Source organism: Heteronotia binoei, chromosome 10 (genome assembly GCF_032191835.1).
Source record: "Heteronotia binoei isolate CCM8104 ecotype False Entrance Well chromosome 10, APGP_CSIRO_Hbin_v1, whole genome shotgun sequence".
Lineage (NCBI taxonomy): Eukaryota > Metazoa > Chordata > Lepidosauria > Squamata > Gekkonidae > Heteronotia > Heteronotia binoei.
In genome coordinates, this window is record NC_083232.1 from 42,895,589 (window position 1) to 42,907,878 (window position 12,290).

The 12,290-nt window shown below is 38.6% G+C and overlaps 1 protein-coding gene across 3 annotated transcripts in view; it reads right to left on the reverse strand.

The window, feature by feature from the left end:
- Window positions 1–12,290, reverse strand: part of CDK6 (cyclin dependent kinase 6) — a 132,163-nt gene that overhangs the window by 7,200 nt on the left and 112,673 nt on the right. For all 3 annotated transcript variants that reach the window (XM_060248507.1, XM_060248509.1, XM_060248508.1), the window contains one exon: window positions 1,791–1,841. In XM_060248507.1, the coding sequence (XP_060104490.1) occupies window positions 1,791–1,841 (51 nt within the window). The remainder of the gene's footprint in view (window positions 1–1,790; window positions 1,842–12,290) is intronic.

Genomic DNA, 12,290 nt, shown 5'->3' on the forward strand with positions numbered 1-12,290 from the left:
GAGTTTGGGCGTGGGAGGTACCATACCCTGTGGGCAAAACTGTATTTACTCTGTTGTAATAAATAATTACTTCGCTTAAGTCAAGGTGTGTGAATGGGAGGGGGGCTTTAAGGAAGGAGGTTTTAAGCCTTGAACTTGCCTTTATTTCCAGTGTCTGGGTTACAAATCCATGTGTCTTTTCAGTTGTGAATGGGTGTCCAGAGCAGAATAGTAGGTCTGGCACCTTCAGTTTTGGACTACAGATGCCAAATCCGTATTTAATTTGGCTCTTACTTTTTTATTGTATGTTGGCCTGGCCTGTTTTGAATCTGCCATTTTACACTCGCTTATTGCCTCTAATTAAAGTTCCTCTGGTTTGGCTCTGTTGCATTTGCCTCAATAACGACATGGTTGTTCTGTAATTTGTCTAATGCAGTCTCACTGCTTAAACATCCTTTTGTTGGTTTATTTATTTTATTGCCTGGTTTTGTTGAACTGCTGTAGACAATTAAAAACCCAGATATAAATCTTTCAAGTAAATAAACTCATTAACCTGTCTAAGCTCTCTGAAAAGACAAAAAAAAATCAGTGTAAGGATATGGCAACATTGATGTGCTCCCTCAAGAACATTTTAAGTATTTTTTTTTTAATTGCATTCCGAGAATGTATTTTTAAAAAGTTTTATTTAGGAATGAAACGGACTAGGATATAATAATAATAATAATAATAATAATAATAATAATAATAATAATAATAATAATAATAATAATAATTTTTTATTTCTATCCCGCCCTCCCCGCCGGAGCAGGCTCAGGGCGGCTATTATAAATTGCTTATAATCTATAGTTATTGTATCTGGTCTGTGGAGTTAGTAGGAGAATTAGGGGCAATTAGGAATTTAAAAGCTGGAAAACACAGTTCAAGCTTTTCCCACCAGCTATTCACCCACATTTTGATTGCACAGTTATCAAACTACTGATAGTGGATCAAGGTTAGGTATCACAGTAGTACTAAAGGTGAAATTCATTCCTCTTGTTCTTCAGATGCAGTTATCTGTAATATGCCTTTATATTAGCCAACCAGTGCCAATATCTGTATTGTAACATCTTACCTTTGTATAATAAATTGAATGCAGATAGAATGGCTCTAGCCATGCTACCGCTAGAAATATTACAGAAAAAATTGAAAAGAATACAATAAAGGTGAGATGACTGATCTAGCACTGGCTTTACACAGCTAAGGAGTGCTTTACTGCAAAGAAATATATGTAGAGCCCTAAAATTGCAGGGCAGTGTGAAACAGTATTGCTACTTCTGGATTTTACCCAAAGAACTGAAGGGTAGGTGCTCCAGGCTGCAGGGGGAACACACAGTCAGGATATCCACAAACTTTGTTTTTTTAAAAAAACAATAAAATAAACATCCACAAGCTAGTGTGGATAGGAAGAGTTTGTCCTGCCATTGCTAATGGCCTTTCAGGCTAACAAAGCCCATGGATGTTGACATCACATTCTACACAGTAATCCCCACAATACTGGGCACATCCGGAAAAACAAGTGTTTTTTGTAAGTATACAACCTATCCAGTGTGATGAAAGGATAACAGAAGCGAAAGCTAGAAGGAAAATGCCTGGAGTTAATGCAACAAATGTAACAAACAGAAAGCATTCCAAAACTGGTCTACTCAGAATCATACTCAGGTCTATTCAGTGGGGCTTACTCCCAGGAAAGGTTACTTGGCTTAAAGCGTTATTGTGCTAAAGTCAAGCACTTAGAAATGCCCTGACAAAAAATGGAGGAAATTATTACTCACTCAAAGATTTTTCCTAGTTGATCAACGTCAGAGTTTCCACGAAAAAGTGCTCTGAAAAAAACAACAGAGAAATATTTTAAAAAGGAAGACTCTAAAATAATTGAAATTTTTGACTTTTCACTGTGGGTGGCTTTGTCATGTGCTTTCCAACAGCAGCTGTCTAAGCTTCAGTGTCACATCAACCAAACCCAAATGTTGATAGCCATCCTACATATGGTGGCAGCAAAGTTCAAGCCGAGTTTCAGTTGCTTACCACCACCTGGTGACAAACCCCCCCCCCCCAATGCTCATTAAGGACAAAAAATACAGCTAATATAACATTTTTCTTCCATCTGCAATGCTGTAAAGTTTTTAAAATGTTATATATATTTCACACGATTTGGATTAGTATCATTGGCTGCAACTCTGAAAGTATTACACTTGAAATGGCGGCACTGCATTTTATAGACAAAAATCACTGCCTGAGAAACATAATGATTTACGTCCCTTACACAAACAAGAGGCACAAAATCACTTATGAAAATGAGGAAGAGATCTGTGTCTTCTGCTGTAAGAAATTTGCTCGCATAAAAAAACCTGAAAGACTATTTTTTGCAAGTCTCATACTAGTTCCTTAAGAATGACTAATCTTGAGCCAGGCAAGAGTATCAAAGCATTTTCAACAGATTAACTCAATGGAAACCACCTCACAGCATGACAAAATCTATCAAATATGTAACATAGGAAAGGGAAACTAATGTTTGGAGGGGCGGGGGACACAAAGCCTTCTATTTCTAATCCAAATACATTACAGAGCCACGTGAGAACTTCTAGAACTGCCAATACAGCAGCCTCAAATTCTGGGCTGAAAGCCAGATATGAAAGGCAAGAGAAATAACTTCCAAAGACAAATATCTGGATTTTGTCACTGTTTGTACAGTATAGCCAGCTAAGATGGTAGTTACACATTTTGATGCTGTTGTTCTCTCCATAATACGGCATCAAGGGTTTGCTGATGAGCCCTGCAACTTGGCTCACATTACTTTGCTTAAAGGTCTACAAATCATGCTGTCATAGCAAACTGCAATGTGTGCGGGAAGAAGAAAACACAGTTTCCCCAGACTTGCCATAGCTGCTGTTTATGTCTTCCACAACAACTGAATAGCGACAGTCCAAGCAACTATAAGACACAATCCTATGCAGTTACATGGAAGAAAGCCATAATGAACACAGTGGAACTTATTTCTGACATGTCTTGGATTGTGTTGAGAAAGTATCTAGAAAGCCACAAAGAAAAGGTGCTGCTGGACTCAAACTTTGTTCTGTGCTGATGATCCCTGACAGTCATAATGTAAACCAGGGAGTGCCAGATGTCACAGTCCAAAGGAGTGGCCATCTAACAGAATCCCTGCACTAATACAGCCCTGGCTATTCCTTTTGGTACTTCCTTGAGCTATAGTTCTAGACCAGCCATGGAGAAAGCTGCCATCTGGACAAACCCTTAGCCACAGCTGGCAACTTTGCATATTTTGACTTATTTCTAGTTACTTCCAGTCCAAAGCAGCCAGCCTAAACAATTTTGCATTTCCTAGTTCACATTTTAAACACAGGATTTTCTAGTGGGGTTAACTGTACTTGGGTCATTATTGGGTCCTCTTGGGTCATTATTCCTGTGTGAATGAATGCCAGAACATGAGACAGGTCCAACTGTATGTCACTTGATAAGTTATGCAGAAGGTTCATGCAGTGCCATGTTGCCAGCCAACAATATGGGAAGAATAAGCGAAAAGGGGTAAGTTGGCCATGGTTGTCTGGGGAAAACTGATGTACAATGAGTCAAGAAAAGTGGGTCTGCTGGGTATTTATCTGAGAGTTAATTTACCATTGTGGCTTCATTCCTCCCATACATGATTTATCAGGTAGCTGGGATCACAGCATTTATTTATTTATTCATTCAATCAATTTATAGACTGCCCTTCCCTACAGGTAGGGTGCAGGGCAGTGGACAACATTTCAGTAAATTACAGTCAGAATCAATAAACAGTTAAAATTATAAATAATTCCAGTTGCTATTACAAGATGGCACATAAAGACCAATTCCTATCCTTACCACGTAAGGGATGGCAAAGAAGGAGAAAAAAGAGGGAGAGGCCAGGCATGGTGGAAACTGTTGCTGTTCTCATCCCTGGCAGAACTCCTTTTACAGGTCCTATGGAACTGTACCAAGTCCAGCAGGGCATGGATGTAATTTGGCGGAATGTTCCATTAGGCCGGTGCCTGGGATCACCAGAAGGTTCTTCTCTCCAGAGAGTAAAACTCTTCTGGAAGTGCACCAGGAGAGGTTGTCCTGTAGATACACTGGTCCCAGACCTTTTAGGGCCTTAAAAGTTAGTACCAGAACCGTGAACTTGATCTGGCATTAAATCTGAAGCTGGTGAAACACTGGTTGAATATGTGCTGTGTGGCGTGCCTGTGAGAAATTGTGTCACTGCATTCAGGACCAGTTGTACTTTCCTGGTCACTCTCAAGGGTAGCCCTGCGTACAGTGAGTTAGTGTAACCTGGAGGTGATTGTTGCATGGATTAAAGTCCAACATCCAGTCTACCGTGTTTCCCCGAAAATAAGACACTGTCTTATATTTGTTTTTCTCAAGAAGACACACTAGGGCTTATTTTCAGGGGATGTCTTATTTTTTATTAAGTATGATACAACAATCTACATTTATTCAAATACAGTTAAGTCATCTTCTGAAACATTATCATAACTCTCCAGACCCGGAATTCCATCCTGAATTTTTTGCAATGCCCATCACTAGGTATTATTATCGGGGTAGGGCTTATTATCGGGGTAGGGCTTTAACAAATGCATAGAAATCCTGCTAGGGCTTATTTTTTGGGTAGGTGTTATTTTCAGGGAAACAGGGTAGTGAAATGACATTTTACTCCACTCTGAAAGTTGTGTGTGACTTTAGTGGTGCAAAAATGCCAATATGCTTTATGTGGAGTAGTGCACTGGGATTGGATATGTATCCATACCTGGGTCATAAAACTTGCTGCATTACCTTAGGTCACTCTCTCTCTTCTCCTACTCAACCTCATGAAAAGAAGAAAATTGAATAACCTCATCCATGTACACCATCCTGAGCACCTTGGAGGGAAATGGGATATAAATGGGAGGAGGCAAGGATTTTTTTTTTTAAAGCATGTGTCAACATAGCAAATGTGGATCTGGGTCTATGCTGAGTTACAAGCCAACTACTATGTCATTATTAGCAGATCATTGTCAAACATAGTTCATTCAATGGCTTGTGGGATAATGTAAAGATCAGTTGCCTTCAGATGGATCCTGTTTTCAGATTTATTTTCTACTTTCCTTGATTACAGAGCAGGACATGAAGAAAACCCCTTAGCTGAATGCTACCTAAGAATTTTGTCAGGCTTCATTTTTCCTTTGTGCTAAAATTTCATATCAACTACAGGCAGGGCAGAAACTTGGAAGTACCTCCCAGTAATGTAGGACTGGGAAGAATCAAGTTCCTATCCATACTTTGCGATAAAAACTGAAATGTTTTAACTTTCATTATATTATTTCATTATTTTGGATTTGGGAAAAAACAGATAAATTAATAATCAAATATTACAACTATCTAAAAACATGTACAAGAAATTTGGCAACAGCTTCCTATCAGTCCATATTGTTAGAAAACAAAAATTTCAAGATAATATATTTAATAAAACAACAAATGTCAGAATTAACAAAAATTCTCAATATCACACCAGGCTTTAACAACCAAACAATACATGTGAAACAATTTCTAGTGCTCCAGAGACACACAAACATGTTCTTTCTATCCAGGGAATGCCTTTAAGCCTTCCACTCTATCCAGCTGTTGGAAGTGAACTGCATCTTGCTAATAACATTAAACTTCTATATTTAAGGTTTTGAATAGTGATCAAATAGTTAGCACCAGTGTTCCCTCAAAGCTGAGTTAATGTGAGCTAGCTCACAGTTTTTAGCTACTGGCTCACACATTAGCTCAGGAAAAATGGCCCCAGAGCCAACTCATGTATGCAGTAACTCACAACTGTAATGCCAGTAGCTCACAAAGTTGAATTTGTACTCACAAGACCCCACAGCTTAGAGGGAGCATTGGTTAGTACCTGTAAAGCAAGTAGTGGGGATATGCACAAAATGGCAATGATAATAATAATTTCATACTGCTGTGTGTAGTATAGCCAGGAGATCATAAGATAGTCTGGCAGCCAGAAGTTCTAGCTCTTTTAGCATTATGCACCACTAGGTTGGGAGCTAGACTTGTTTTTTAGGCAGGAGACCAAGGAACACTTCCTACACAAATCAGGAAGCAGCCTGGACCAACCGTGCAACACATTCACTTCAGTTATTGTGTTCAATAAGTGATCAGAGCAATAACTGAATAAATTGTCATCTGCTGAAAATCCAAACTTTCACAATTTACAGAGAAAAATATTAATGCTTGATGGTGAAAAAGGAGTCTTGTCTCATAAGACATACTAATTGACTATGGTGTTCTATTAAAAATATTTTTAACCTCATCCTGATAGCATATTTCTGTGTAATTGACCATAGGGAACACAACCCAATTTCTAATCTAATAATAGAACTGGAGGCCCAACTGGGAATTCCCAATATGATTAGAAAAAAGCTAGTTTCTATCTCAATGGTGCCCCATAAAAGATTGCAGGTAATACCTTAGAATTATATAATTTGAGCGGTGCTGAAAAAGACTGCCCATTTTTGGTAAAATAAAATTTCCTCAAGGATTTAAACAGAAGCTGAAAGCTTCTTATTTTTTAAATGGATTTTGCATGTCATAAGTGCATCAAAATTGATACACAGATATTTATAAGAATAGGCTTGCTCAAACTTCATTCCTTGCATCTTCCAAGGATTCCCTGTTTTCCTATTACCACCTAATGACAATATTTTTATTTTGACATACTAAGTAATGCCATTTCACAGTAATTAATAAATTGTTCAATTTGATTTCTGAGCCTTGCCTAGTCAATGAAAATAACAAGACATCATCTGCATACAGCTTTAGAGTAACTGGATGACCTCCTAACAATGGAGCCTTTTCATTCATTTCTCCATTTTTCATGGAATTTATCCCCTCATTTTAATTGGTTGTATTCGATCTATATTAAGAAATTATAGATTAGTATGGATACCATTTAAGGTTGCTCACTGGTCAGGGAAGAAATGTTCTGCCGCTTTAACAGGAGTTTAATAAGCAGGAATGGGCAGTTGAATCTGTTCATAACATGGAGCCTAAACAACATCACCTGATAATTTCAGCAGATCAACTGATATTAACAGGGCAGTTTAAAAACTGGCAACCCTAACACAGTCCATAATTTGGTTATGGTTTTTGTGTTGTTCTTTGCATGTTGCTAAAAGCTCACAGTTATTATGGCATATGAAAGCCATGGCTGCAAGGAATCCACACAAGGCTCTTGTATACTACCAAGCACAAGAAGTGGGAAAGTAGGTTCAGTTGCCCAGCAGCAAGCACCCCCTCCCTCCCCTAGACACTGAGAACTATATTTGGCCAGTGCCATCTGGGAGTACCATTTCCATCAATGACAACCAGCAACCCCATTCCAGTTATTATGGAGTACCTATTGGTTCTATTTTTCCTACTGCTATGTTTTCAGCTGTAAGCCACCTTGAGTTTCAGTGAGCAAAGAAAACTACGCATGAAAAAGTAATAATAACATAAAAAAAATTGGGTGACTATGATCAAATCACAATTATTGAGGCCCAGAAATTGGGAAGCAAATTTGCTGATATTTTAAACTAAGTTGAAAGAGTATCAAAATTGTAGCAAAGTCATATGAACGTTTCATGATAATGGTGCTATGATTACAATGCATATTGAGACAGCTCGGTTATAATAGTCAAATAACTTTTTTCAGTCATGTTGTTTTACTTTTAAATTTTTGAGGCAACAGCTTATATTTGCCTTAGGCCTCACCAACTGAAAAAGTTTCTAATCCAACTGCTATGATGGGAAACTTTTGAATAGCAAATGTTTAATGCCAGTAGGTCAGTTTCTCATGGAATAAACTTTGCTTAACCAAACATACTCCTGCTTGTATCAGTTGAAAGCGATTTGTACACATGAATGAAAGCATGACGGAAGTTAACTCTTACCTCCTTACACTTTTTTCTAGCAGCAGTGCAGAGCAAGTAAACAAAATGGAATAAAAGTTAACTCATATATGACAAGTACCTTTGGAGAGAGAAATTCAATCTATCCATTCCTTTTCTAAAATTCTGTTTGAAAAATAATTAAACTGTACTCAATGGTTTACAAGTAGTAGTGAAGACTGGACAATCCTATGCAACCAGGAAAAGGAGCAACTTTGGAAAGGTCATGTGCTCTGACTGCTTGCAAGATTACATGGTTGTACATGGAATAGAAAAGGTAGAGAAAGAAGTACTTTTCTCCCTTTCTCACAATACGAGAACTTGTGGACATTCAATGAAATTGCTGAGCAGTCAGGTTAGAATGGATAAAAGGAAGTACTTCACCCAGAGTGATTTAACACATGGAATTCACTGCCACAGGAGGTGGCAGCGGCTGCAAGCATAGACAGCTTCAAGAGGGGATTGGATAAACATATGGATCAGAGGTCCATCAATGGCTATTAGCCATAGTGTATTGTTGGAACTCTCTGTCTGGGGCAGTGATGCTCTGTATTCTTGGTGCTTGGGAGGGGCACAATGTGAAGGCTTCTAGTGTCCTGGCCCCACTGATGGACGTCCTGATGGCGCCTGGGGTTTTTTTTTTTTGGCCACTGTGTGACACAGAGTATTGGACTGGATAGGCCATTGGCCTGATCCGGCAGGGCTTCTCTTATGTTCTTATGTTCCAGCTTCAATCCTTGGAGCCTCAAGACCTGTGCCTGAGACAATGGATGAACTTTCGCCCACTGAAGTAGACCATACTAGGTTAGCAAAACAATGGTTTGATTATGTATTCAAGAAACCTGGTATGTTCATAAAGCAATTTATAGATCTCTTGTGAGCATTTTATAGGGTTGCCAGCCTCCAGGTGAAGTCTGGAGATCTCCCACTTTTACAACTAATCTCCAGATGGCAGAGATAGCTCCTTTGGAGAAAATGGCTGCTTTGAAGCATAGACTCTATGGCATTGTACCATGTTGAAGCCCCTTTCTTCCCCAAATCCCACCCTCTCCCAGATCCACCCCCAAAGTCCCCAGGTTTTCCAACGCAGAACTAGCAACCCTAATTTAGCAACATGCAAAGAACACAAAAATTTTAACCAAATTATGGATGGTGTTAGGGTTGCCATTTTTTAAGTTGGCCCTTCTAGCTTTCTCTTTAATATCAGTTGATCTGCTGCAACTATCAGGAGATGCTGTTTAGGCTCCATGAAATGAACAGCTTCAACTGCCTGTTCCTTCATATTAAACTCCTATGGAAAGGGCAGAACATTTCTCCCCTGACCAGCTGGCAACCTTAAATGGTAACCATCCTCATTCATAATTTCTTAACACAGATCTAATACAACCAATTAAAATGAAGTGATAAACTCCACAAAACCTCCCATTGTCCCTTGTTGTCTACTAACACGATCCTTTAAAAAACAAACAGGTAAATCAATTCACATGTGCATTACCTGCCTAACAGAGTAGATTCAGAATTTAGGTTTCTCACTTGGATAAAGAATAATGTATCCATGTTTGTTGACTACTATCTATCTATTATTGTGTCTCTTAGCGGTTATGGTTAATGGCATGCACTGCTTGTTGCATTTAAATCAGATACAGCAAATGTACAAAATTAGTTGTAATGAAACAAGAGATTATTAGCTTCAGAAGGCAGCTGGACTTTCAAGACAATAAAAGCATCAGAAACCGTTACACCACTAAATGCCAAGCCATTATGTACAGAGAGGTGAAATTTCAACTTTTGCAGCAGCTGTCCAGGTTTGAGTATAAAAGACAGGAAAGCAAGATAACATGAAAACATGTAATTTAGGACAGCTGTCTAGGCTTACTGAGACTAAAAATTTGCAGGAAAACCTGAGAACATTAAAGTCAGAGAGCATTTGAAACTGCAATAGCACAGCAAGCAAACTGGCATTTTGTTCAAAGCCGATTAAAATTTGTACTATACAGATTTTGCATAAAACAGTTTATATGTGTTTATTTTAGCATGACTGCTGAGCTAACAAAGTTTGTAACTAAATCAACATGTTAAATTACACCAAATCTGTTTTTCAACTCAAAATTATGAAGTGCCTTAATTTTGTCTGTGTATTTAAACTGAAACTTGTATACTACAGAGTTTTAAAAATCTCTGAAAAACATTATTTCAGTACCATCTTCACGTATAGACTATATTTTAAAAGAAAAATTAAAACCTTAATAAATGGTTCTGTTATTTGTGGATACCTATACTAATTTGCAAGACAATCAGATTTTCTTCCAATTAACAACTTTTTTTTGTCTTTCTCTCATCAGACTTAACTCCCTTTGTAGGAAGATGAACTGTATTTCAATAAAAATTTCAAATTAAAAAAAAAGACTAGCAGACAGATGCTAAGCTCTTCTATGCACAGATAACACTCCCCAAAGTCAGTGGTTTGGAATGTTTAAGCAAAGAAATGTTTGAGGAGAGCAAAAGGGGTGTTGGGAACGACATTCAGTGAGTGGCCCCTTAACTCCCACTGATCCAAAGCATTCCTAGAAAGACCCTACATTCTTTACTAATTTATTTATTTAAATATTTATATTATACACTTCTAACTATAAAAAGGTACCCAAGATCACTTGCAGAATGTTAAAATACAGTAAAATATTAAAATATAGTAAAATATCATACAAAGATTAAAAACAGAAACAGTCAAATGATAAATATACCATATTTAGCAGTAAGCGCTAAAATTAAAACAAGTCAGTAAAAGAATACAAACAGCAGCAAACAAGAGTAATAAATTAGCCATCTATTGGTAAAAGGCTGGAATTTTTTTTTTTTAAAGTCTTCTAATGTCTAAAATGCTAAAATAGGCACCAAGCATCTATATCATGGAAGGAACTGTGTCTCTAATTGTTGCCCATGTAAACTCCAAAGCTAGGGTCAAAAAGTGTAGGGCCGCTGATAAAAATCTCAACAACTAGGCAAGATCATATGAGAGCAACTGGTCTTTTTAGACATCATGGCCCCAGGGCCTTAAAAGAAATGCTCCAGTCTAGCCCAATCTCACCAGATCTCAGAAACTAAACAAGGTCAGCCCTGGTTAGCACTTGGATGGAAAACCACCAAGGAAGTCCAAGGTTGTTATGCAGAGATGGACAATGGCAAACCAACAAGATTGTATTGCTTGCAACCTGCAGCAACGCTGCTAGGCTGCGTTAGCAAGTTTTGCTCCCCTGGGGAGGGAAGGGAGGATTTTCAGCCCATTTGGGCGTGCTTTGGAAGGGGTGGACTTGGCCATTCTAACGGCCAAACCTCTGCTCCCTGTTTCAGTCCGGACGACAATCGGCCCTCCCGCCCGCTCTGTTTGTTAGGTAAGTGATTGTTGGTCGTCTCAGGTTTGGGGGGAATTTTTCGCTCCCTAGCTGACTGGCAGTGGCTGGGGTGTGTTTTTCACCTACCCTACATAGCAAAACAGTGGATTGTAGATTTGGCTATCGGGAGGTGCTGTTAAATAGTTGGTCACTTTGGTTTGGCAGGTTTTACTGGGTTAGCGTACTATGCGGCTAGGGGAGGATGATGAAACATCCTTCTTTTGGGGAGTCGGGACTGGCGTAATCAACTTTTGGGTTTAATGACCTACTTTCTGAATCAACTGAAAGGAACCATTTTCAAAAACTGATTCACATAAGTCATGCTACATGTGATCATAGCATAGACAGCTGTATCAATACATCTTGCTTCTCCAGGAAGGGATGCTGCTGAAGTCCTGCTACAGATGAAACTTGAACATCCATCCACAGAATATCCTCAAAATTCAGGCCTGATTTTTAGTACTGACTGAGAGACAGTGGGGTTTCTCCCAAAGTGTGGCAAATCTGTTCAACTTTGTTTCTGGTAGGATGCTTTTAGGCCCTAAAACAGTCTATAGCTGTGCTCATTATTCCGCCACACACCCAGTGACAGAGAAATTCACTGCAAGCTTATAACATGTCATTTCCCCCCACAATCTTACCTTTTCCTTCCCTTTCCTTTCTATGTCTTTTGTTCTTATTAGATGTAAGCCTGAGGGCAAAGCTTTGTTATTGGCCTAAACAAAACCCATCACATCTTAGGTACTACAGAAGTAATAAATGAAGATGATCTCAATATACAGGCCACTTTATCAAAGGACACAGCAGAATAAGAACAACTTTAATGAACCAGTATCCATTTAGACTTAATAAGGACCATTCTACAGTCGTGAGTGGGAAAAATGTACTTCATCAGACACAGTATTATTAATACCACAGATCTGCATGCCATTCCATTGCT